General features: G+C 42.2%; 1 protein-coding gene across 3 annotated transcripts in view; it reads left to right on the forward strand.

The window, feature by feature from the left end:
• The window catches only part of SHISA6 (shisa family member 6), a 259,546-nt gene that overhangs the window by 225,073 nt on the left and 8,101 nt on the right, over positions 1–26,372 (forward strand). Inside the window, exons 4-5 of one of the 3 annotated variants that reach the window (XM_042802651.1) lie at positions 6,055–6,117; positions 19,562–19,714. In XM_042802651.1, the coding sequence (XP_042658585.1) occupies positions 6,055–6,117; positions 19,562–19,714 (216 nt within the window). The remainder of the gene's footprint in view (positions 1–6,054; positions 6,118–19,561; positions 19,715–26,372) is intronic. The other 2 variants (XM_032992102.2, XM_042802652.1) reach the window with 2 other exon arrangements.

Here is a 26,372-nt window from a genome sequence, read left to right on the forward strand (position 1 = left end):
ATTCACTGGGAAAATTTTAATGTTTTATCATCCTCTGTGGAAAAGACACTTGAGCTTCTTGAAATCAGTTGTTAGATGACACAGCTGACACTAGATTAAGTTTTTTTCAAAAATGCATGTGCACTCTCAGTAAAATTTCAGGAATTTATAGAGGGATTCCTCCTCTCCATCTTAAAACATAGCTGGTGACATTAAAGAGAGTCTCCTGGGAAAGTTTAGGAGATCGTCTGAACCCCCCCACACACAGCTGCCTGAGCCCTGACTCCAGGCTCACCAGAAAACATCTCTTCATGCAGGAGACACCTGGTCTGACCGTGTTGGGCTGCTGGCCCATCTGAGTGTCATCTCCATGGAGAGACATGGAGAAATGTGAGGAAGAGATAGGGAGAAGAGAGATAGCAAGGACTGAGTGGTGGTGTACAGGCTCATTTGCTTCCCTGGGTGCTGAACTTGGAAGAAGACTTCTCCTTTTCAGGGTCCAAAAGGTCACTGCCACCAGCAGAAGTAGGGTGCTAGGTCCCATGGGTGCTGGCCCTGGTGGCCGTGGGGGCACAGGGTGGGGAGCCTGGCTGGGGACTGCTCTAGCTGAATGTGGTGTGCATGTTGCAGGTTCAGCGGGGCCACTTGCCCAGGGCGTGTGGGGCAGCTGTGCAGGCTCTCCTGCAGGGCCGCGGGCAGGGCAGGAGACGGGGCTGCCCTGCTCCTGTCAGCAGCAGCCTACATGTGGGTTGGTTTCCCTGTACTCTAGGTTAACACAGGTACTTACTGGTGGATCCTACCCGGTATCACTGAGAACTCCTGGAGTGCTTAGACAGGTTGGTAGCTGCAGCAGAAGGGACGCCTCAGCATAGCAGAAAGGCCATCCAGGCAGAAACTTGTCCCTTAACGTTTTCCAGTCCCTACAAACTTCTCCTTCTCCCTTCAGTATCTCATTCCTTCCAACAGCTTCTTCCCTTCTTCTTTCATAAACACACCCCCCATCACAGACTCCCTTCCCCATCTGGGTGAAAAGCTGCATTTCCCAGAGCAGTGGCTACTGAATTCACATATAGACCACAGCTATAATTGTGTGAAATGTAGCATTTTGTTTTGTCTTTACTATGTGATTCCATTTCTTTTGGAAAAAAACATGAAGCCCTTAAAACCTGTCCATATGTCTTTGTCCAGACTGCAAAGGGGCTGGGACTGCTGGTTTCCATTCTGCCACTAAAATGTCTCATTCTTTCTGCTGGTTATTGTATCTGATGACTCTTCCAGCTGGGCTCAGAAATTTCATATTGTGGTCTGGCAATTCAGAGCACTGTGAATCCTTTATTTCCCTAATGAAGTTTCCTAGTAAATAGCTTTGAACTCAGATTCTTGTCTCTACAATTGATACGCTTCTGCGTAACTGTCACTTCACAATTAGCAGCATTATCTTGTTAAACCTGAAGAGGTGCAGGAAGGCTTAGCCGTCATTTTAAAACATTTTATTGCTTAAAAAGTGTTTACAATAGGCTACAGAAGTGGTGAATGAAGCCCAGTGATGCAGATGCCTGATGAGGTCAGCCAAATGAAAATGTCAATAATTCAGTGTCTGACTAATTTGGATGCCATTCCTTAAGCAGTAGCCTCAAAGCACCTGAGATTTTGACAGGGAAAAAAGGGAAAGGAAGGAAGAGGAAGGAGAAAGTATTTGGGGTGAAATAGACAGCTGATCAGAATTGGAAGGTGATAGTTCCTATTCATATAGATGCGGGTGCAATTGTCCTCAGTGAAGACACAATTTCACCCAGGAGTGAGGTTGTGAGAGTAAGTGACTGCATTGGAGTACTCTGTGTTTGCAGGGGAGAGAAACCTCTGTTGTTTCCCTTCTGGAACAATTGATGTATTCATGTTATGTCTGCTACTGTTTTAAATGCTTGCATTTCACAGATGCAAGTCTCTCCATCTCTGTGTAACCTTTTATCTGTCAGCTCCTGTAGTGTGCAAGCAACATTAGTTAAGAAGAGGACAGACAGTTTGGATATTTGGATATTTTCTGTGATTTGATTTGCAAATTAGCTTTGCTGTAGCCAGGCTGGAGGTCGTTGCTGTCCTTAGCTACCCTGCATGACTGCAGCCCTACACCTGTCTGAAACTCAGAGGGACTAGCATAGGAACCACAGGCTACTATACAAAGCTTGTGGACGAATGGAGACCTCACGGGGAAATGTCTCACTTTCTAAGGCTTTCAGGAGGGAAGTAGCTGTATAGCAATTTAGTCATGCTCAATGAACTTATCAGCTGCAAATATCAATGAGAGGTCACCAAAAACTACAGCAGGCTCATTACTCACTACCTAGTTTGCAACTTTCAAAAATAGATCTAATAACTTATAAATAAGGTAATAAATAATGGGTAAAATAAGCAATAAAACGTGTGATGGACACCAAGTTGAACATGAGCTAGCAATGCGTCCTTGTGGCAAAGGTGGCCACCAGCATCCTGGACTGCATTTGGAGGAGTTTTGCCAGCAGGTCAAAGGGAGGTGATCATTCCCCTCTGCTCAGTACTGGTAAGAATCATCTGTAGTGCTGTGACCAGTGATAGGGTCCCCAGTAGAGGAGAGACCTGGACAAACTAGAGTGGGTCCAGAGAAGGGCCAGAAAGATGTTTAAGGGACTGGACCATCTGTTATAATGGGAGAGTCTGAGAGCTGGGTCTTTTCAGCCTGGAGAAAAGAAGGCTCAGGGGGATCTCATCAATGTTTGTAAATAACTGATGGGTAAGTAAGGAAGATAGAGCCAGGTGACAGGGAAAGAGGCAAAGAGCACAAACTGTAATACAGAAAATTCCACTTAAACATAAGAAAAAACTTTCTTACTGTGAGGGTGGTTGAACACTGGAAGAGGATTTTCAGAGAGGGTTTGGAGTCTCCATCACTGGAGATACTCAAAACCCTAATGAACATGGTCCAAGGCTACTCTAGCTGACCCTGCTTTGAGCAGGGGCTTGGACTAGATCATCTCAGGAGGTGCATCCAGTCTCTGATTCTGTGATTTTATGAACTTGATAACAGAAAACCAGTCATAAGAGAGAAACAGTTGTTCTCAGGACACAGACATTCCTAATGTACACTGTACAAAACAGCTGCCTTTGCAACCAAACCCCTAAACATTCTGCATAGAGGAGACTGCTCCAAGGCTGTGTGTCTGGCAGTCCCAGCAGCCCCATTGCTGGCTATGATGGCTAAACACCAGTCTAACAGTAATATTCAAAATACATTTCTGCCTGATAATGTCACGAATTGAATTTGTTCAAGCCCATACATATCATCCCAGACCTTAACCCCACACGTTTCCACACAGAAGCACAGAATATTTACATTATCTAAGAGAATAATCAAGATGACGGTTGACAAGCCTCATGATCTAGAAATATCTACATGTGGAAGAGTTTTCTAGTAGTAAATTGTTTTTTCAGTCCCACCAAAATTTATGAAATATCTAATAGGAGTTGAAGCCAGATGATTCACTAAAGACCTAAAGTATATTGTGGGGTTTGGTAATGAAGACTAAAAATACTGCAGCTATTTCTTCTAGACATGTATCAGACTTACCATCACATACAGTCTTTTAAAATCGTATTACTGAAAAGGTCTGTTTGAACTCCAGAAACAGTTAAAACCTAATGAAGAAATTAGTGGGCAGTGTTCTATATCATGCTTGCTGGAAACTAGATGAAAAGTGTCTCATCTGATCCCATATCTCTGAAAATCCCTCCAGACAGTTACAGGGATTCCAGAAATATCCAGTTTCTTATTTGTCTCACCCATCCTCTGGCCCAATTTTCATATTAAACTGAAATTAGACTACATGGGGGAACAGAAACTGAAGTAAAATCACCAAAGGAGTTACTGTAGGATTTTTTCTTGCTACAAGTAACCATCAGTGGAGGATCCTAAGGAAAATTCTAACCTAGGAGACCTGTAGGAGACTTATTCAAGGGCACTTTAGGTGTTTATGTGAACCTGGTCTCTTTTCAAGGTTTTCTCACCATATACTAATAGCCAGGCTAATATCCTTTCTATATTTTCATCTGTCTGTGACTGCCTACCTTCTAGACAGAGACGTAAGTAAGCTAAGGTGTCCAATATGTTGTCATCCAAATAAATAAACTCTGATTTTACTCCTGGCTGTACACAGACATTCAGCATTCTGTGCAGGGAGATGAGTTTCCAGTGAGATAAAGCAGCAGCCAATGTGGACTTCTCAAAAACAAATCATGTCAAGCTAATCTTATTTTTACTTTTCCCTGTGTTTGGTGGCCAGGGAGAAATAGCTTATATTAAGGATCATGGCCATAGCAAAACTTTCAGCAGTGTCTGGGAAAGTAATGTGAGACTAATTTGAGAAGCATGTTCTTAATCAACCTTTATGTGGTAGATGCCATAATGGCTGAGTAACCATAAAAAGTAACTAAGTATCACTAGAAAGAATCAGAAAAAACTGATGTGGTTGTGGATTTAGTCTTTTGTTGCTGGTGGAAAAGAATTTGCTTAATAAATTTGCAAATTATATGAAGCTTGGATGACCATAAATCTATTAGAGGATGGGATTAGAATTTAAAATATTCTTGATAAATTGGAGAAATAGATTTAAAAGAAAAATTATTGAATGGAGAAAAATGCTATGCATTGGGCTGAAACGGGAATACTGAAAAGCCTTGCATATGTTGAAGAACAAGTGGACAAGTAGCAGTTCTTTGGAAAAGCAATAAGGAATCATAATGGATCACAAACTTTACATGAACCAGGAAAAGAAAAATACCATGCAAGTTTGTGTGAACCGTCTGTATCTGGGGAAAATCCAGCCACTCCACTCTGTACTGGTATGGTCTCCTCTCAGAAATATTTCCCAGACTATATTCCAGACCTGAGAAGGATCTAGGTCAATAAGAGAGAGCACAGGATGCTAGAATGACAATAATCAAAGGCAAAGGAAGTTTTACGAGGACATTGTTTAGCTTAAGGAATAAAGTTAAGGGAACACATAGTAACAGCTTTGTCATAAAGAGCTATTGGAGAAATAAGAGGGATTTTCTTCATGTCCCTGGTAGACAGGAAAGAAGCAATTGGCTCAAAAGCCAGTAATGAAATAGATCTTCTAGGGAAAAGATGAAATATCAATTCTAGGTTTTTAAGAATAGCAGACTAAACGTCAGACTAGCTGATTGTGCACTGCGAGAGCATAAGATGAAAGAAGATTTCTTGAAATCTCTTCTCAGCCTACATTACTACACTTCCATAATGGGTTGTAAAGATCTGGATAATGAGTCTGTTCCATATTGAAAGTTGTCTGGAAACTAAAGATGATAGACATTTATCAGCAATCACTTACCTAATGGTTTTATTACAGTGAGAAAGAAAGATGTTTTCCAGCCCAACGGGTAGTTGCTGACCACAATGGTAGCAGTCATTCTGCCTTTGATTGTTCCTCCTACTTTGCAACATGGTGTATTTAATCCTGAATGCATCAGGTCTTACAGGATTCTCACTGCTCAAGGGAGAGAGATCTACAGTCTATGTGCAGCTATTTACCTCCTGCATTTATGAGGCCACTTATTTGCTCTTTCTTGGTACTTACTCAGGACATTGTTGCTGTGGTTGTGGTCACAGTGGGAGAGTCTGATTTTTGTTTAGCTGGGGATAACATCCTGAAAACCTCCATGCTGGGTGGAGATGGAGCAGTGGAGTAGGGGCTGAGAGGTTCCGTCAGTTCCCAGGAGCACACCGCTGATATCAGTACAGCAGTCGTGGTTTGTTCCTGTTTGGACATGCTTCTTACCTTTGCAGATAACACTAATTTGCAGTCTCAGCAGAAGAGGAACAGCTTCCCATTATCGTGTTCTTCTTGCATCTGGAATTTTAAGTGAACTACATAACAGAATCTTCTGCTTTCTTAAGCATTTTCTTCTGCTTTCTTTAATCATGCTGAGATTTCCTGTGAATACTGTGAGCTGTAATTATCATCTGCAGATCAGTGGGTATGCTAAGCTGTTTCTTAAAGGGATTTTTTTTTCTGTGAATTTCAGATGACCAAGAACAAAATTATAATCACCTGATACTAAACAGTGCCACCCAGACACCTACACATGGTAAGAGAAAACAAAGAGCAAAATTACACACGTTGTAACTTTCCTCTGCCAGCCAGTAACATTTACTGGTATCAAAGTATGTTTAATGTTAATAGAAATGTTCCTATGGCAATGATGCATGAATCATGGTTTCCATTAACATTAAACATAGGACCATATTTTTAAATAGTGTGCACATGAAATATGGGCCAGTCTTTTATAATTTTTCCTATCAACCTTGTGTTTCTCCATGTCTGATTGCTCCTTTCTCCCTTCCACATCAACAAGGTGCTGTCAGATTTAACCAACCAAAACAATAAAAATATTAACTAAAGAAAAGTCCCTCTTGTGAGCCAAACCACTCAAGTGGTTTTGTGCTGCTTGTGCATATTTCCAAGATAGGTCAGAAGGGCGGTGAGCATGGGGCAAGGGCTCCTAAACTGACATGATTTTGTCATAACAATATGTAGCTAGGGTTTGGGTTCACTGCTAAATTCAAGCTGTCCAGCCCATACTTGCATGGGTCTGGCTGGAATAGCCTACTGAAGCCCTTGATTCATTGCACAATATCTCTCTAATTTCTAGTTATGCAGGATAGGTAAAGACCATGAAGAGATTCAGGACTCTCCTCTCTCTGCTTACTTTCACAAACAGAAATGCCTCTTTCTAAATCAGTTCCAGTGGTTGCTCTCACACCCCTCCCAATTCCCCTTTATTTTGTTGTGGAAACATGACATTTCTCTGACCATAGGAACTTACAGTACTCAGAGCACCTTCCATGTCCCTGCGCCCACCACAGGGTGGACCAGCACTGACCTATCCCCATAACCTCAGGAGATGACTGGAGCAGCTTATCACCACCATACAACCTGTCTGGTCATCCTTCTAAAGGGTAAGAGCAGCTCTTTCAGAGTTGCTCCAAAGCTTCTCTGGGTTTGGTCTGCAGCTTCACATGTGTTAATACCCCTTCTGACAGTGCTCTTACTGAGCTCTGAAAAATCACAATTTTCATTTGTCTTACCTCCGCACATGGTTCAGCATTTATTGGCACCCCTTTTTCCAGCCCTCTTGACCTAATAAACTTGGGAATGCCCCATGTCATCCTATAGCTAGTTTCAAGTGTTCAGATGCTATTCAAATGTAATCTTGTTTTCCCCTTTGTTTCCACCATCTCATCCCATCCTGGAGATGTTTCTTGGTTTCTTCCATGTCCAGAAACCCTGTCTCTCCAGCCTTTCTGCCTCCTCTGCCCTAGCTCCCTCCTCCTTTTGATTTCCTTGGCCCCATATGAGCAGCTGAGTGTGGGCAGCATGTCCCTCCCTGCATCATTGCAATCACAGACCACACAGTCAAATCACCTGCAGCTTCCTGGTTCCATGCAAATCCAGATCAGTCACTGCCACCCGAATCAGTGGATTCCCCTGTCTCTGTGCAATCAATCCAACCTCTGAATAAACCCCCAGGTGCTCTCTACTTTCTTCCCTCTTTTGCTGCTACCTTGTCTTGGTCTTGTCCTTGTTCTTCCCTGTACCCTTTACCCTTTGAATGTAATATATTTCTCCAGAATTTGCAGCTGGAACCTTCCTTCTGCTGGGAGGCCAGTAAGTGATGGGGAAATCTCATCTTAATATACACTTCTTGCAGATCTGACTCTCTGAATTTGTTACTCTTTTTGTTCTGCTGTTTGTTTTTAATTCTGAAACTTCATCTTGGACTGTGAGTTGTGTGTTCTTGTATAGAAATTTCCATGTTTCTTTGCTGCAAAAAAAAAAAAAGTGAGAGAACGATTATCCTTGAAAAGATCACCTAAACCTTTTGGTGTTTCTCTTTCCTAGAGGTGGGTCAGACAGCTCCTCAGCTTACAAGTTACTGTTAATTGTAAGACTACATTAGAGTTCTGTTTTGTTGTTTTTTTTTTTTTTTTTTTTTTCCTGTCTCCCCAAAAACACAAGAGAAGCAAAGTCAGCTTTAAACCTGGCAGTAACACAGGAGTATTTACTGAACCTAAATTGACAGTCTCAAATGCTCTTCAGACTATTTATTTTGTTTACTTTTTTACTTTCTTGAGAAAAGGAGAAGAAAAAGATGGAGTAATAGGGTTGATATTATATTGTCTCCTCTTTGGTCTTACTACTTGGTCTTCAGATCTATCACGTGCTGGGTTCTGAGATCTGCCCCAGCAGATCCAGGTGAGTCCTGTTTACCTGTGTCTCTGCCCAGAAGTTTTCATGTAGCTCCATCATCAGGGCCCTATTGCATTCAATAACTCAAGGTAACAACATGGGTTAAAACAATTAAACTTCCCTCTGGCCAACAGACGCTTTTCTTTTTTCTGTACTTCAGACACAAAAATCAAAGCAGATATGATCTTGTATGAGAAAGCTTCACTTTTTTTCTCCACTCATTTCATGTGTTTATTGTATCTTAATAGTTTGGTTGTACAAAGTGACTTGAATGATCTGACTACAAATAACGGCATGATTCAGAGTCATATTTTATTCCTAAGTTATCCGTATGGTCATGGATGCTTTAGTTTATGATATCCAAAGTGCTGTTGCTGGTGAGCCATTGCTTGGTGAGTCTAAAAAGATATTTGTACTTTTCAAAAAAAGCATCAAAAGAGCTTGCAATATTCATAATTACTGCTGAAATTCTGAGATAGTTCAGCAACGCCACAGGTTTAATTCTCTTCCTGTGTAGGACATGGTGTACCTTTTCTGTGTGATTATGCAGATTTGTAGGTGGACAAGAGCTGTCTTTCTGAGCACCATGTTCATGAGCTCTGTCCCTTAGCCTGTCTCTAGCACCCAGCATGCAGTGACACCATCTGAAAGGAGTAGCAGAAGGGAAATAAGCCAGCGTGAGGCTCAAGACATGCCCTGTGTTGCATGCAGCCTGAGTTCAGTTCACTCCTAGCTGAAGTATAACAAGCAGAGAAAGGTCCTCAGGCTACCAGCATAGAGCAAGCAGGACAGCAGTTGTAGGTGGCACGTCCCCAAACAAACAACACTTCATTCTGAACAGCCAGAAATTCCCTCCCTTGCTTGGAGGAGCTCCCTACTGCCTCACCCAGAAAGAATGCACTTGACCTGTATATTTAAAGGGAAGCATGAGCTTCCAGTTGAAAACTGGAACACCTGTTAGGATGAGAGCTCAGCTGCTGTGGGCTGGTTATCTTTCTCCTATCTCCCACCAGGTAAGGATCACAGGTTTCTCACCTTTTCCTATAATTCCCATTACAATGAATTTACAAACACACACAACCCTGGGACTGAGCAGCGGAGGTTTTCCACAACCCAGTTGTGTCAGACTTGGGACCCAGGGCCCTGCAGGAGACCTCCTCATGGAGGAGGGATTACAGTCAAATTCCCTGTCCTCCCCTTTCCTCTTCCTTTACAAAAGTAGAGCAAACGGCACCAACGCAGTGGTTTCCCCAAAAGGTTTTGGGAATCCCAAGAGGATCGTAGTGTGTGAGTGTGATCCAGATGTGCAGAGGGGCAGCCATTCCACCAAACAGCGTTCTGGGAACAACCCACTGTATCCCAATCAACAACACTGTGTTTGTTCAGCTGAGAAAGGCAGAGGATGGTAAATGTGTTTCCATGGGCTGATGCTACCTGGCTGCCTAAGTCCTGCTCCCTGAAGATGCCACTGTGATGGGCCCTCTCTGAATACACATGATGTCTATCAGCATCATCTGCTAACACGCCCCTGTATTACTGTGGCAGTTTCTTACCTGCAAAGAAACAAATTAAAGGGGATAAGGACAATGTATGCTCACAAGGATCCAGGAAAATAAGAAAAAGCAGATTTGACCATTGCTCTCTGAGCTGTTCAGCTTCAACTTCAGGTCCCCAGGGCTAAAACTCCAAGACCCTCTGTTTTAACCTGGCTTGGGGGGTTGCCACTCTTGGCACACAACTACTCAGTGGGTTGTGCAATCACTGATGTGATTACACTGAACTCTTCCAATGCAGGAAGGAATAACTACTAATTAATGGTGGGATCACATATAATCTGTTCTGTCAGGCTGCTATCATTTAATTAGCATTGTGCTGTTCGCATCAGAGAGTGAGAAGAAAATCTTGCTTTTCTCCCTTCGTGGCTGGCACAGAAGGTTTACAGAAGGGTGAAACGTGTGTCTGTCCTTGTTTTGGAAAATGTGATATGTTGGGGAAAACAATTTCCAATGGAGATCAAGAGAAATGACCACAGGCAAGTGAGTCCGTTAACCTGTGGTCTGCAACACCAGGATTTAATTTCTACCTTTGTTGAGGGCTCTGGATTAGCCAGCATGACTTTGTGTATCCCAAATCTTAAAGAAGTACATTAATTTTATCTTAGTGTCAGTCTGTTCATGCACCTAATTCACTTTTAGGACACTGAATGTCCCATTATAGAGATATCTACAGTCCTTTAGAAACCTTATCCTAAATTCTGATTTCAGTGACAGACTTCAGACCTCAGTTCCACTGAAATCAGAAGTTCAACATGGGTTTCCTTAGCTCTAGACTGCAGTTTTACATCAGCTGCAGCTTTTATCTGCAAATGAAGAACTCTACAGCAGGTTTTGGAAATGTAATTATTTGGTACGTAAAACATTCATGTGGGTGTTCAAGTACTAGTTTCTAAACACAGCTAAGCTTTACATAAGAAATTCAGGTAAACCTTTTGATACATTAATTTATCTTGTTACCTATTCAGTCTTTATATAAAGTAAACACAATAAATTATTTTCTTATAAAAACATTAAAATGTGTAAAAAAAATAAACTAGGGACACAAAACAGAACTGAGGCTGTGTGGCGTTAGCTATAACAGAAATATATGTTGACTGCTTGGGGTCTGTTTCTGTAAAGCTTATTTATTTTTTACTGCTGCTGAAGTTTAATCTCATTATATTTAGTGTATATTTAATTATGCTAACCAAAAGAGTCTTGTATAAACATTTTTTACATCTATATAAATAACAAGCACATTGCTAAGTAACATAATAGGAAGTTCGTATCATAATTTTTATGTCAGTTCATTGCATTTGATAATCATCTCAAAAATACTTGGTAAATCACCATAAGCAACAAATAGCTTCACTGCAAGTTTTTAATTTGACCAAGTATTTTTCCATAGATGATGTCTGGATTTGCTCTGATGGAGGCAAATTTCATTTTACAGCTCTACTCATGTGAACTATAAACAAATTCCTATATTCATATTCATGTATGTGTGTGTGTTTTTTATATCTCTCCTTTCCTTTCCTTTCCTTTCCTTTCCTTTCCTTTCCTTTCCTTTCCTTTCCTTTCCTTTCCTTTCCTTTCCTTTCCTTTCCTTTCCTTTCCTTTCCTTTCCTTTCCTTTCCTTTCCTTTCCTTTCCTTTCCTTTCCTTTCCTTTCCTTTCCTTTCCTTTCCTTTCCTTTCCTTTCCTTTCCTTTCCTTTCCTTTCCTTTCCTTTCCTTTCCTTTCCTTTCCTTTCCTTTCCTTTCCTTTCCTTTCCTTTCCTTTCCTTTCCTTTCCTTTCCTTTCCTTTCCTTTCCTTTCCTTTCCTTTCCTTTCCTTTCCTTTCCTTTCCTTTCCTTTCCTTTCCTTTCCTTTCCTTTCCTTTCCTTTCCTTTCCTTTCCTTTCCTTTCCTTTCCTTTCCTTTCCTTTCCTTTCCTTTCCTTTCCTTTCCTTTCCTTTCCTTTCCTTTCCTTTCCTTTCCTTTCCTTTCCTTTCCTTTCCTTTCCTTTCCTTTCCTTTCCTTTCCTTTCCTTTCCTTTCCTTTCCTTTCCTTTCCTTTCCTTTCCTTTCCTTTCCTTTCCTTTCCTTTCCTTTCCTTTCCCTTCCCTCTTTTCTTTATTTTCTTTCCATCCTTACTTCCTTCTTTCTCTTTTCTTCATTTCAAAAAATCCAGGGCATCTTCCTTATCACACAGTAATAGCGATTTGTGGGATATATTGCTGAAATAATTCTTGCATCAAATTTCTAACATCAGATCAGAAGCTTCAATTTGGGACAATCCCGGAATATATGAAAATGATTCCCTATACTGTCACATGTCCTCCAGCAAATTGTTGAGAGTTTTGTGTCATTGTGCTTAAGACACTGTTTACAAAATCATAACAATTACGGACTGTTTAAATTAGATTTATCCCCAGTAGAAATATATGTGAGGAAATTAGAAGATAATCGGATCTCTAGAATATAACCTACAGAACAAGTAGACACATTATGTACTCTGTTCTTTTTGCAAAGCAGCAGGGCTTTAATGAAAGTGGAAAGAGAGGTGAACCAGATAATCTGTCAGGACTGGACAACATAGTGCCAACTTTTTGATGCACACGAGTTGCCATTTGTGATGGGGATACCAGCTGATGATTCATCTGCTTTGCACACCAACATAGTAAAGCAAAGTACATGGATTGTTCTGTTGCAATACAGCTCCAGTTACACAATTAAAAAGCAGATTGGAGCAGTCATTAGTGAATCAGGATTACCATTTACCTGTCTTGACCTGAGAAGTTGTTAACGATGTCCTACAGTGCAGAGCCAACCTCTGTGCAGGGGATGTATTCATTTGTTGGATCCATGGTTGGACTTAAGCAATGTGAGTGGCCTTTGATGACATGTGTGCTGACCTTCCTTTAGTCAGTGATGTAGAGGGCAGAGAACAACCCTGGGGCTGAGATCAGATAAAGGACTTCAGTAACAGTTTCCTTTAAAACACTCAACACTGAAGCAAATGGTCTTTGCTTTTTAGACTAAATACATTGTGTGTTTGTGCAAAGAAATCACTCTTTTCATGGTGTTAGTATGGTAGGGCTAAAACAGTCTCCCAGCTAAAAACGCATCCCATCTGCTGAGTATGGAGGCCTTAACTTGCAGATGAATACTGTTATGCCACCATGGCCCATGTTCCACCCAGCAAGTGACTATCATAAATAAAACACTGAGGCTTATGGAGTGAAGCTCAACTGTATGACTGTGTTTACCACCCTCAGCTGTGGGAGGAACCTGAGGAGCTTCTCTCTGTGACAATACAGTTGTTAAGAAAAGGGCCAGCATGAGCTGAATAGCTCTGACACCAGCCTCAAGTTCCCCTTACAGAAGCAGAGGATCTCAAACCGTAAGCAAGGGGAAGCAGTGTTTTTATTTCTACCGAATGTGAGACCAGTGAAAAAGACCAAAAGTTCTGGAGGCAAAATCACAGCATCATAAAAATCAGAGCATGCAAAAATGATGAGATAAAGGGAATTTTTGCCATTTGCATTGTTAGAAGTGCTGTTGGTGTGGAGCTCACTATGACACCGCCAGAAGGTTTTGGTGGTGCCTGCACTGCCACCAGCCTGTCTGAGGCTTGTGCCTCGCTCCAGTCCCAAAAGGCTGAGACAGTCGCACATAGCCTGTTCAGGACGGGTGATGTGTTTCTCTCAGTGTCTAGAGCTAATTTTGTCTCACTCATTTTGCTTGTCTGCTGCAAGGACCAAACATGCTGGTGAATTTTCCTTTTTGAACCGGCTGCCCCTGCATGCAATGGCAAGCTCTGAGCATGAGTCACTCGCAGGGTTGGAAGGAGTTAACAGGCTGATAGTTTTCAATTGCACAGTCTCAAGTTCATTACAAATGAGTCCTAGTCCCAGTTTTGCACAGCTCTGCATGTTGGCTGCTCTGTTACCAGAGCCATGTGTTGTCTTCTGCATCCCCATGAAAAGCCAGCAAACTCAAGGAGAAGTGAATATATCTTTTGCTGTGATTTCTAAGTACAATTATATTTTCTGCATATTTTCCTTTGATTTTAATTGGCAATATTATTCCTCTCACCCTGTGTTGTACTGTGTAACTATACAATATTCAGTTACGCAGTTTATGTACTCAGAAGCATCTTCATAGAATTCAGGTATATTTTTATGCTGTGCATATATATTGCAGCATTTAAGGGCATTGTCTTGTAATATGCTGCTGTACTTCATCCTCTTTTCATCTTACCCCTTCAGATTGCTGCTCAGTTCTCAGACCTTATCCTAGCACCATCCTGATATGCAGAGGGTTTTTATCACTGACTGAATTTAAAATCCCACATCTCCAGCTCATATAAATGAAAGCAGATATTCATTGGAGAGCTACTGATTTACACCACGGAGGATCTGACCTGGAAATGTATAAACCTCTGAGATTCTTCATGAGAGATCCAAAAGGCTATTAATAACAGTGTTTGTAACATAAAAAAGGAAGTGTGAAAACACAGATAGTTCCCCCCACAAACACTGAAGATATATGTTATAAATTTTAATTCAAGTCTGTGAACGTCAGTTCTTTGCCTGCTGTAACAGTATGTCACTTCCAGGATGGCTCAGGAGGTGCTAAGTCTTGGCACAGAAGGCTACCAAATGTCATCAGCTACCACCAGATTTTCCTGAGGAGTGCAGTCCTTTGTACGAGCTTGGATCAGAATCGGAGAAGACTTTGTTTCTGAGCCTTCAAATGGCTGAGCAGAAGGCAGTGCTGGTGGAGCAGTGTGTGCTTTGACAGAGAACTGAAGCTAGGCTGAACTGAAGCTGAGCAGCAGAAGGCTTGGTTGTATCAGCTTCTCCTAGGTGACATTGTTTGCTTTCTCTGGGTGAATGTTTTAAAAGGCATCTGTTGAAATGTCTTGCAAAATTCACACAACATATGTGCAGACTCATATGCAAATATGAAGCACATCCCTTTTGCCACTTGAGCTTTGTTTAAAACTTTGCCATAAATTCACTTTTTTTGTCTTGGGTATCATCTGCTCCTGTCCTTGTACATAAGAGGTCCTGAGGCTCATGTAAACACACTTTGAAACAGAAACTGTCTTCCAAGAACAGGGGCAGAGCAAGACACTTCACAAAGACTTCAGATCTAATCTCCACAACACAGGTTTCCAGCTTTAGAAATCCTAAAATTGCTTCTGAACCCTGTGCTTGCAGAAAGTTTGCAAAGCACTGACAGTGAAATGAGGGTCTCCCTCAACTTAGAGTGACTTTCTTTCCTTCATAGATTACAAAGCAGTCAAGTGTGTGCATAAAGCAGGGGAATGCATCCATGTGTCCACTCAGAGGCTAGCTGTAATTGCAATCCCCTGTGCACAGAGGGAACTGCAGCCCTCGAACATCCATGGGGGTGACATGCCACCCACAGGCCATACGTCCTTTTCAGGTTACAGGATGCAGCAGGAAACATTCCTCTGGCAGTCCATCAGTGCAGGCAGTGCTCCTGGTTCCTCAGGTGCAGAGCTCTCTACCACCTGCTCCAGCACCTTCTCAAGTTTTTATGCAAGAGTCTCATCCAAATGGAGCAGGGGAGCCTTTCTGAACCTAGTCCATGAGTCCAGTAGTTCTCATGGAAATACAACAGGGTTTGGACTGCCCCAACAATTCTGGCTCCTGAAGCAGAAGAAATGCACAGTTCTTGCTTGGTAGGTGTCCAAGGAGAGAGATTAGAGATGCAAAGGAAGAGTCTTTCACCACAGAGATGCATTCTCCCTTCCTGAGTTTATCATGCCAACATTGTGTAGCCTAGGGAGTTTTTGGCAGTGATGTGCCATGTTACCAGTCCTGCCAGTGGCTGGAGCAACATGGCACTCTGGTCAGAGCACTGTGAAACCACTGATGCTCAGTAGTACACGAGGATTTGCAACTCGGTGTTTGCAGAGTTGAGCTCTCTTCTGCTGAATTGATCAGTGACACGCTGACAGAGTTTAAAGATGTTACATTGGATGTAAAAAGGTGTGGTTGCTTTGAGGCTGTAGTACAGATAATTTAGAAACAAAGAGAAATGATAGTACTGGATGATGTTCCCATCTCTCTTGTATGTGCTGTGCACTGGGTGAGCTTAATTTCCTCTATGTTCCTCTGCAAGTAACTTTGCAAATTGTGCCCAGAATGCCTGTTGTATCAGAGAGGCATAAAATGGCATGTGGTGAGGAAAATATGGGCTGATACTGACTTTCAAAGGTAAACCCAGTAACCATGGGATATTGTGCATTTTCCAGTCATCATCTCCCATTGCCCAAAATGTAGAGCTGGACTGAAATGAATGGGAATGCTGAGAAACCGAGCAGCATACAACCTCAGCTGCCTTTCAGGGAATGGGGAGACCTTTTTATTAAAATCTTGTTAATTATGTCCTGTATCTTCCACAGGAGCAAATAAACACCACAAACAAAAAGGAGATAAACCAGAGAAAAGCATGATTCAAATATATTGCAGGAGTAAAGAACTACTAAGAAACTTCTGCTGAACTGGTTCCAGAATATAAATTGCACAAGATACTTCTCCTTACCAGAGTTCTATGGTCTTGCCCTCAAACTACATTATGCAAAAGGCATCTGAAATTATCTTTGGTCATTTCAGTTTATCCCTTATTTTGCTGAATGATGGGTAGTCGATTTCAAGGTGACTTCTCGTTTGCTAAAACCATTACGGACTGTTCCTGATTGACTGGATGGAAAAAGCAGTAAGAAGATGTACTGATTCTGAACAAGCCCATCAGAAAAATGTGTGGCACTTAATTTCACACACTTCATGCAAGCAGTCAATTAATGATCCTGCTTTGGCACTGAACACAAATTCCATACATATGACTGGCTTATTTCAGCATGTCCAAACCTCCATGCAAAATGGAGATTAGATACAGGTTCTGACTGAGAAATTTGCAAAGAGATGTTACCCCAGGGTCCTTGCCACACAAGCACAAACAGGAGTGGGGACATAGTTTCAATTCTGATATAGTCTCTCTTTACTGGATAATATCTAATCAATTTTTTCCAGTGCACTTCCTAATCCTGCAGTCAGTCTATTAGACAAGGATTGAAATCATCAGCAAGAAAATAATGTTCTCAGAGAGATGATACATTAGCTGTATGCTCACTTATGGCTATGGTATTTGTGCCTGACAATAATGCTATTCCAGGAGTGCAGAGACATACATAAGCAATAGGAAAGAAGAGTTTATTGACCAAGATGGTTGTTACATTGTTAAGAAGAAATTTCCACTGTTACTAAATTCTTTAAGAAAGTGCCTCATAATTCCTCAGAAGTGGGAACAAAATGATGCTCTAGCAGAAAGCTGGGCTGTTCCTTTTCTGTGACGTGGCTGGCATTGGCTGGCAGTTGTGGAGCCCAGAGGACATCGTGCAGGTGCTTGCTGAAACATGTGAAGTCCCTGTTCCTGACACAGCAGCTTCCTTCCCCCTCACCTTGCTGTGCTGGCGGTGCCGAGGGGTCACATGAGATGGGGTAGCCTGTGCTGGTGCCAGACTGGTGCTCAAGGAGAGGGGAAGCTGTTCCTCCACTCACAGTCCTACCCTGGACATAGCTGGGGAAGAGTGCACTGCTGTGATTTGTTCCACAGGAAGCTTCATTGTGAGGAAGCTCATGAGGCAGCAGAGTGCGTGGAATCAGCAATCACAGGGGCAGGAATGAGCAAGTGTTGAGTTTGTTTGCATGGTAGTTCTAATTCAAGTGCATAAACATGGGTGGCATCAGATCTTTGGTAGGTTCCACATCTCTTCTTTTAGCCCTTTGTGGGTGTCTTAGATGCTCTGGTATACCCCAAATGTCTCAGGTTCCTCTGAATTGAGCACTTGGCACATAACTGCTGAGAGCTGCAGAGGAGTGCTCTGACCACACTGGAAACCATGAGCAGGGTTGTGCCACAAGACAAGACTGTCTTGGCTTGTCTTTGACTGAGAAGCATGTGTGCAACACGAAGGGTAGGTGACAGAAGGCTTAAAATATCGAGGGGATGTCACAGTGGGAGAAAAGTTGGGGAGGCAGCTTTGGGTCCCCACATGCAGACATGCGTGGGAACTGCTGGCTCCATTCCAGGCAACAGAGAACACCAAGGATGCAGTGAAACGTGAGCACTCAGAGAAGAGGAAGATGTTCTGCTCTCTAATACAAACAGGACTTCATATAAAAGAAACTCAGCAGGGGAGGAGATGGCCTGACTCCTGCAATTTTTTTTTCAGGAAACAGTTTTATTTGTGACTTAGGTCTAGAAAAATGTCTGCTGAAATAACTATACTGTACTTGGGTGGATTTTGTTTTAAATACTTCTGGGAGTTGGGAGAAGTTAGTAAATGTTTGGACAAAGCCAACACATTTGTCGAGGTGAAATTTCGCTGCTGCTCTATTACTTTTGGGAAGAATCTGTGCTTTAATCTCAACTAGTTCATGGTTCAGAGGAGTCTTGACGCACATGAGTGTATATTAAGCACATGTTGCATTGCTTTTCACGAGCACACTTTAGAGGGGTGCACAACAGGAATGTGTGAACCCAAGACTTGGACTTTCTGACATTCCTCAGCTGTATCGGATAATTTAGCCCTCTGATTTAATTTTCAGACTATATTGGAAGTGGCCACCTCCTTGACGTTTTGACTCAGCTAATGCAATCTCATTAGTGCTGCAAGCTCCCACAGAGACAACTGTGGACTGTTCTAGCTTTGCTTCTAATAATTGAAGCTCCTGCTATTTATAATACTCCTGTATCTGCCTATTTTAATATCTGAACACCTGAGAGTTATAAATGCAATTCAACAGGTCCCTGTCCCTTGGCTGAGATGGTGAAAGACCATTTTCCATCCAGCTTGCAGGAAAGGACCATGATTTCAAACCTTCAGATTGTTTGGACTTTAATTTTAACATACAGGCTCAATGCTAATCTTTATTGACAGTGTTCTCAGAATTAGAATTCTGACAGTGGGCATTTTTACACTGGCTGGGGACTCCCTCACTGACCAAAAAATGAAAACAAGTAGAAGGGCATCCTCCAGCCCTCATGGATAGCACATCCTTTCTGCCTCAGGAACCTCTCCAAATCCTGCCTTGTCTTCTGACTGCACCTAGATGTGTACCCCCCAGCTTGGCTTCACACTCTCCTGTGTGCAGGGGAGACATGGACAACTCTAGAGGCCACCAGAACCCCTGGCGCCATGGAGCAGGTTTGCCCAGGAGCCTCCAGGTTCAGAGCATTAATCAGAAACCTAGCATGGGGAGAGAGCAATTTGATTATCAGACCTGGTTAAAATAACCCCATAGACTCATTCCCATGTCTCTGAGGGTGAGAAAAGCACAGTTTGCTGGGCTAAAAGTAGGGGATGCTGGCTGATCTTACACCAGCTGCAATAGGGTCAGTCCACAGCACCGTGACACAGCCCTCCACAGTAAGAGAGGTGACCCACCGTCCCGCTGTGAGGAGAGCTGGCTGGTCCAGGTGTATTTGAGGCAGCAGTTTGTTTCTCTCCATAATCACTGTGGACAAGGAAACAATGCCACAGGATCCATTTTTCAATGATCTGCTGGTGCCAGTTCAAATTATGTCCAGCAGTCTGTCACTAAGGCCTGCTCAGATACAACTCTTGTCCCTGCTGGAGTCTGTGGGAATGGCTTGCCTCTCTCAGAGTAGTTTGGTGCACACTGTAGACATGCCTTTCTCTGTTATTTTTTTTTTTTTTTTTTTGCAGACAAGCCACGGATGAACAACATCCTTACTTCTGCCACCGAACCCTATGATCTGTCCTTCTCCCGGTCCTTCCAGAACCTCTCTCACCTCCCACCATCCTATGAGTCTGCCGTAAAGACAAACCCAAGTAAATATTCTTCTCTGAAGAGACTAAGTAGGTGTCAGCTCATTTCATTTCCTTTGTATCTCATTTGCTTGTAAGCTGCAGTGGGCACAATGTTAAGGCAACAACATTCTTCCCTCTGTTGTTGTACTGCCCAAGTTGGCATCTCCAGTAATGACTCTTTTGGCTGTTGCTTCCCATCAAGGAGGAGTATAGAGAAAGAGTCACTTCATTAGTGTGAGAGCACTTGTGGTTATTTGCTTACTGACCTCCTTGCTGTGCTGCCTCCCACTACTCCACCTAGTATCTGCTCCTAATAGAGTCATCTGAGAATCCTTTTTCTTTCTGCCAGAGTCGAGATGAATCAAGCTGGCTGCCTCAGATCAGCTGAGCTCACCTCGGTGTACCCAGGGCAGATATCTCACCATCCGGGGGGGTAGCTGGAACCAGATGACAAATCCAGGCCAACAGAAAGCTGCTGAAATGGTTGGGAGCATCTATTTCAGTAGGAGCACATCTGCCTGCCTTGAGCAGTGCCGCATTCTGCTGTGTTTCATGGTGCATGTGTCTGGATCTGGTCCTGACCTGTGCTGTACACTGACCCATGGTGTGTCTCTGATATTTCAGCATGTTGCTCACTACCCTGTTTGCACTAGTTAGTGTGTGTTCTTTCTTGCTGTTTTATGTATTGTATTGTTCTGCCAACCTTCCTGTAGCGCTCCAGCCCATTACCTTTTCTGATGGTAAACTCTTCAGCTTTGATGAGATTATGAAATAAGTGGTATTTGTGTGGGCAAATGCTCTCTCAAGACTGACATAAGGTTTGTAGTATGTATGTTTCCATGAACATTTTCCAGATGCAGCCATGCATTCACACTAATTTAAAGAAATAACCTAGGTGTTCATACTTACAATAGATTCACTGAAGGTAAGTGAGTATGAGGAGCAGCTCCTGCTTCCTTAGTCTATATAAAATCTACATTCCCATTTTAGTCAGCTAAGTGAGACAAACAAAATTAAGTGGCAGGGAATCCCTTGGACTGTCCATAAGAAATCTCTATGGAAGATTTTTCAGAAGAGAAAATGGAATGGAAATGTCGTACGTGAAAGTCTCAGCCTGCTCCTTGGCATTTCAGCGAGGGACTTATGTACATGTTTAACATTAAGGTAAATACATTTGATGTGTTTAAAATTAAGCATGCACTTAACCATGTTGGAGAACAGAGATGAGGTATTTTATTATTGGATCCTGACATCTTTCCTGTTTGGTGTGCCACGTGCACAACTCTGCTTCTGCCATGGGCTTTGTTCCCTGGTAACATTTGAAACTCATACTCCCAACCATAAGCATTTTTGTCTTGCTGCATCCAAGTGATGAACTATTCATGTTCTTGATCAGCTTTGATGGTACTATCTGATACTGAAAAACCCTTGAAATCACAGCATTGTAATTTTACAGCTTTAAAAAGTCCCAGTTTTGAGATGATGATTTATTTTAATTTCTCATCTGAAATTAAGATTTATCAGCACAAAAAAAAGATACCTCTAAACCTGCTGTTTCATTTGTAATTGATTTGCAATGCCTGGGATTACCTGGGATACATACTACCTATTCAGTGTCTGGGAGATCTCTGTCCTGGCATCACTGAGAAGAGGTTAGAGAAGTGCCCCCCAGGGACAGCAACAGTGGCTGCTCCTGTCGTGATGCAGGTGATGGTCAGGACCTCTTCCAGCCTGTGGTTCATTTATTACTTTACATATTGTGTATAGATGCTCAGTGAAATCTCCTCGATCTCCATGTTAAAGTTATTGACATATCTCACTGAAACTAAAAAACCACAAATGAAAGCTAACTGAAACTCCCACGCCTTCTACAGCCAACATCTGGAAATGTGTGTCAAATTTGAACGCTATCCTCTACCTACTTCTGCAATGCTTACCTGACTCACACTGAATATAAATTCACTCACATCGAACAATACCTTATTAAGGGGTGTCTTAACAGTCTGACCTATTGGGTGCAGAAACTTTTGCTCAGCAGTTGAAGAAAGGACAGACTGCTACCTGTACCTCAGTAGAAGGTAATAAGTATTAAACTGTAGCACTGCATTTCTTAGATATTTGTCTAAAATGACAAAAATAGGTTTGTGTCAAGGTGCCAAGATTAAATGTCCTCAAGAATCTGCTGAGCATAGTCAGTGTCCTTCTCGTGAGCTTTTCCTGACCCTCTGGATAGTTAACATCCCTGTCCCCACTCAGAGGATACCTGACAGTCAACATGAATCTAAGAACATCAGAATTAGTCTTTGGCCATTTGCTAGAGTGGGATTCATTCATCCTCTTAATTTTCCAGCAGCATCAACCCTAGAAGGGAATGCCTGCACACTTCGACAGAAATACCAGATATTTACCCATCTATGGCAGGTCTAGATATAGTTCAGTTATCTTTGCAAGGCACCACACCATCCTCATGCAAAGCACCTGACAAATGGCAAGCCAGCTGCCTCACACTATATGCTTGAGTAACTAAATAAGCAGTTTCATCTATAAAAGTGCTAAGCACTCCACGCTCCCACAGGGCTTGAATATACTCAGCACCTCTAGAATCACTGAATCACTTTCTTATGGTTGGTCTTCTCCAGAGCCAAAGGAAAACAGGCACAAAAATCCTAGATCTTTCCTTGTAAAATGCAAGAAATATAATTTTCCTATTCTATGTGAAGGAGGTAAAGGCAACACAAAAGCTGGAAAAAGTAGTATCTAAATGCTGGCATTTGCAAATGAATTATTGGGCTTTTATTTTTCATATTAAAAATGACTTGTTTCTAATGAACCCACTGCCATGGTTAAAAAAAATGAATGTTGTAAAGACCTCATTTACAAACGTAATATTTCTATTCAAGTAAAACAAAAGATATATGATACTTTTAAAATCTGTGTTTCAGACATTTGTCTGGGTTTCTTCAGGTTGGTCAGCCAGCTAAAGGTCACTTATTTTCCCATAGTTAGCAGAAACAGATAGTGAAAGACAGTTTCTGCCCAAGAACATCTAAATGTATATACCTCTAATCAAGGTATATCCAGGAAGCAATAATATTTAGTATCTCCTTGCCAGAGAATGAGGAGACAGAGCTCAGCAAGGGTACAGTCAGATCTACCTCCTCCTACTTCAGCCATCCAGCAATCAGGCATCTTGTCTGTTTGATGCAGGCATCTCTATAATCAGTGAAGGACAGTCATCTCCATATGAACCATCTGAAGGTCCCAGTCTCTCATTGACACCAGAATTGTTCTGGTAAGCTACCTGGCTCTTTGCTGGATAACAAGCTGAATTTTTGATGCCTAGAGCTCAACAAAGTACATCTCAATTGAGGAGAGTCCTCTAAGTGATTTGTGCAACAAGGAAGATCTGAGCTGTACCTGCTGCCTGCACCTGTGTGTTCCTGAGGAACGTGCCCAGCTTGGGGAGAGGAGCTCCTCACTGCTGGATCTGCAGGGCATTCACTCACCTCTGCTGGCATTTGACTGACAAAGCCACATCATGGCTTATTCTCCTTCCAGAGCAAGGGCTTGAAGCTGGTTCAGGCCTTTTAGGTGCAGTAGGAAACAGGTTGCTGGCTGCATAGAAGCCATCCAGAACCAGGTCCCATGCAAGCAGTGATCTTTCTGCTTCCATGGCTGTTTATCTCCTCAGTTCTTACTTCAAGGCACAGACAACAGGAAACCTATCTGGTGTTGATACCTGTGAAACCATGTAGGAGGATCTCTGGGGGGCAGGGTACCACCCCCGTGGGAAGCCCTGGCAGGCTGGCACGTGGGAAGAGCAGTGGTGGGTGTGGGAATATGTGGCTGAGCAAAAGCAGTTGTATTAATTCTGTCCTGCCCAGCGCTCCAGGGAATTGCTGTTTCCAGCTAAGTGAGAAAGGTCAGTCAGGAAGGAAGCTAATATTTTCAAGCATATTAAACCACTTGGTATTGGCTGAAGAATCATCACAAATGACTAGGCAGCTTGAAAATGTTAAAGCCCAATTAAAACAGGAGAGACAAGCCCAAAGGGGAAATACACTAGAACTGAAGAGAAAGAAAAACAAAGAAATTACTAATACGTGCATACAGTTATGCACATATTTTAACCATGTTAACATACAACCATGGGAAAAAAAATATCCTTGGGTTTTCCACATTCTCTTCCCAGAACACCACAAACGTACCTCATTTCTCTAATTACAGTGTCAGAGGAGCTGTGCTCCCCCTTTTTGTGATGGCAACTTAGACATGTTGAGGTGAGATGTGTGAGTAACAGCACTTATTTGGGGCTCTCTCTCCAAATGGGAGGAAAAAAAAAAAAAAAAGCTCTCTGAGGGCAGATCAGTTTATCTTAAAGCAAAGTCAGATGAAGCACTCAAACATTCCTGAACTTTGGTGAGACCAGCCCTGGTCAATGTTCTAGAAACTGCCAAAGGAGGAAAGAAAGGGTGAAAAAAAAAAAAAAAAAAATAAAATAAAATAAACCAAACCAAACCAAAATCCAAAAAACAAAACAAAACAAAACAAAAAAAAACCAACACAAAAAAAACACAAAACGAAACCAAAACAAAAAAATACACACAAAAACAAACAAACAAACAAAACAAAACACCAAAAAAAAAGCACTAATACAAGCCCAGAAATTGCGCAGAAAATGTGATTTCTACTAATACCACTTACAAATGTTTGAAAACCATAAATGAAACTCCAGAAGTATGATATTAACTGAAAAAATAGAAATTTCTGTCAATCAATACACCAGTGATTTCTTTCTATCTGATCATCGATTTTGACCTTTTGGAATCAACTTAGGACACATCTTTGAATTTTTAAGCTGATACACAAGGGAGAAACATATCTGATTGTAGTTTTATTTTGGCTAATATTACAAATGTCAGTTACGGTATGAGAATCAATGAAAAGATAAGAGGTAGCAGTATCAGAGCATCACTATCCCAGTGAACCTGCTGGTGCAATGAGGATAAAATGAATCAGACTGGATGGTTTCAAGTCCTGGAGACATTTCGATTTTAACAAACTATGCAACCAGATGTCCATAGTTCCCACCCTCACCCACTGGGTGACACACCTGGTGCCTCCAATCTCAAAAGCCTGGAGCTGTATTAATTTCACGGCTTTCCCTGGGTGCAGAATCGCTGTGGTTACAGGGCTGTGCTGAGCTCCCCTTTGGTGTGAAGGCACACATGTCATACAGTATGGCCTCTCCTCAAACTGCGTGCTCCGTGACTGGTTTGGCAACGCCCATGAGCTGATGGCTCCTTTCAGAGGCAGCAGCCCCTTCAATATCTTCCTGGTGCCAGCTTAAAGAAGCTTGTTGCTCATGGGAAACTGCCGTTTCAGCTTTCATTCCTTTGAGATGGAGATGTGAATTTTGCCTACACCTGAAAATGTTCCCAGAATAGCTATACCAGCATCTACATGTCTGTCTCATCATCACAGGAGGAGACAGCCTGTATGAGCTTAGAAACGCCTTTGAAATGAAATCAGTTCCCTGAATGTTTTAGCCACTGCTAACAAAAGACCATGAAGACTTCTACACTGTTTACAGGGATGGAAGAGGGAAGGAAAGGATATTTTTAATGCTATATTTGGAAAAAAAAATTACTGTGTAGAGCATGATGCATTTTTTATCTAAGTTATTCAAAGAACAGGTTCAAACCACTTTTAATCAGCTAATTCTGCTGCCTCACTAGCAGACTCAGACCACTGTATCCTCATATAAGATGTTTTAGCTCCTGCTGGCAATTATCACAGACAGGTGTGAGCATCCAAGCACATCTCCATTTGGGATGTTCTCTGCTTTAATTACATCTATTTAGAGTCACTTGGGCAAATCCAGTGGAATTTCTCATCCAGAGCAGAGGCCATGTGCCGGAGTGCTAATTGCTTAGCTCCTATTCTGCACCCAGCCTCAAGCATCGTTATTAGTACATACTTAGGTGTGTGCATTTCTGTCTATGGCCACATTATAGAATAAAAATGTCTCAAATTACTATGGCCATGTGGAATTTCCTCCCAGTCCTTCTCAAGCTACCTAGAAGGTGATTTTAAAGACGCAAAAGTTTAAGGTGAGGGGAGCTGCTGTCTGACATTAACAATGAAATACACTTCCAAGAAGTTTTTGATTGTAGAAAAAGACTCATTCCTACCATATATACTCTGGAGAGTAAATCCCATCAGCAGCGAGCATGCCAGTACAGGAGAGCTCTGGGTTGCCCTCATGCCTTGGTGGTGTGTAGGTTGTAAAGAAGAGGTTGGCAGCAACAGCATTGCCAACAGGCTGTGCATTTCAGCACACAGCTTGTACTTTTGGATGCTGAGACAGAGGGATCAACCATCTCCCCTCACAGATCCTCTGGGTGATGTGGACTGTTCACAGGACCATGAGGAGCAGGGTCCAGGGGGCATTGAAGAGCATTCTGAATGTATGGGAAAGGAGATGAGGAAATTAATGAGTGAAGTCATTAAGCACAGGATGCTTACAGCATTCCAGGGTTTGGCTGAAGACCTTAAGTCACCCATGTGTAACTGTCATCTTGTGAGAAAACTTCTGGGATGTTGTTAGCACCAATCACGTGTCATAAGGCATTGACATTTCTTCTGAAAGCACTCTGCCTCCTGGGACAGCTAGCCAATTGTCTTAATTTATCAGCCATTGTGG

Source organism: Tyto alba, unplaced genomic scaffold, assembly GCF_018691265.1.
Source record: "Tyto alba isolate M040663 unplaced genomic scaffold, T.alba_DEE_v4.0 Super-Scaffold_39, whole genome shotgun sequence".
Classification (NCBI taxonomy): Eukaryota; Metazoa; Chordata; class Aves; order Strigiformes; family Tytonidae; genus Tyto; species Tyto alba.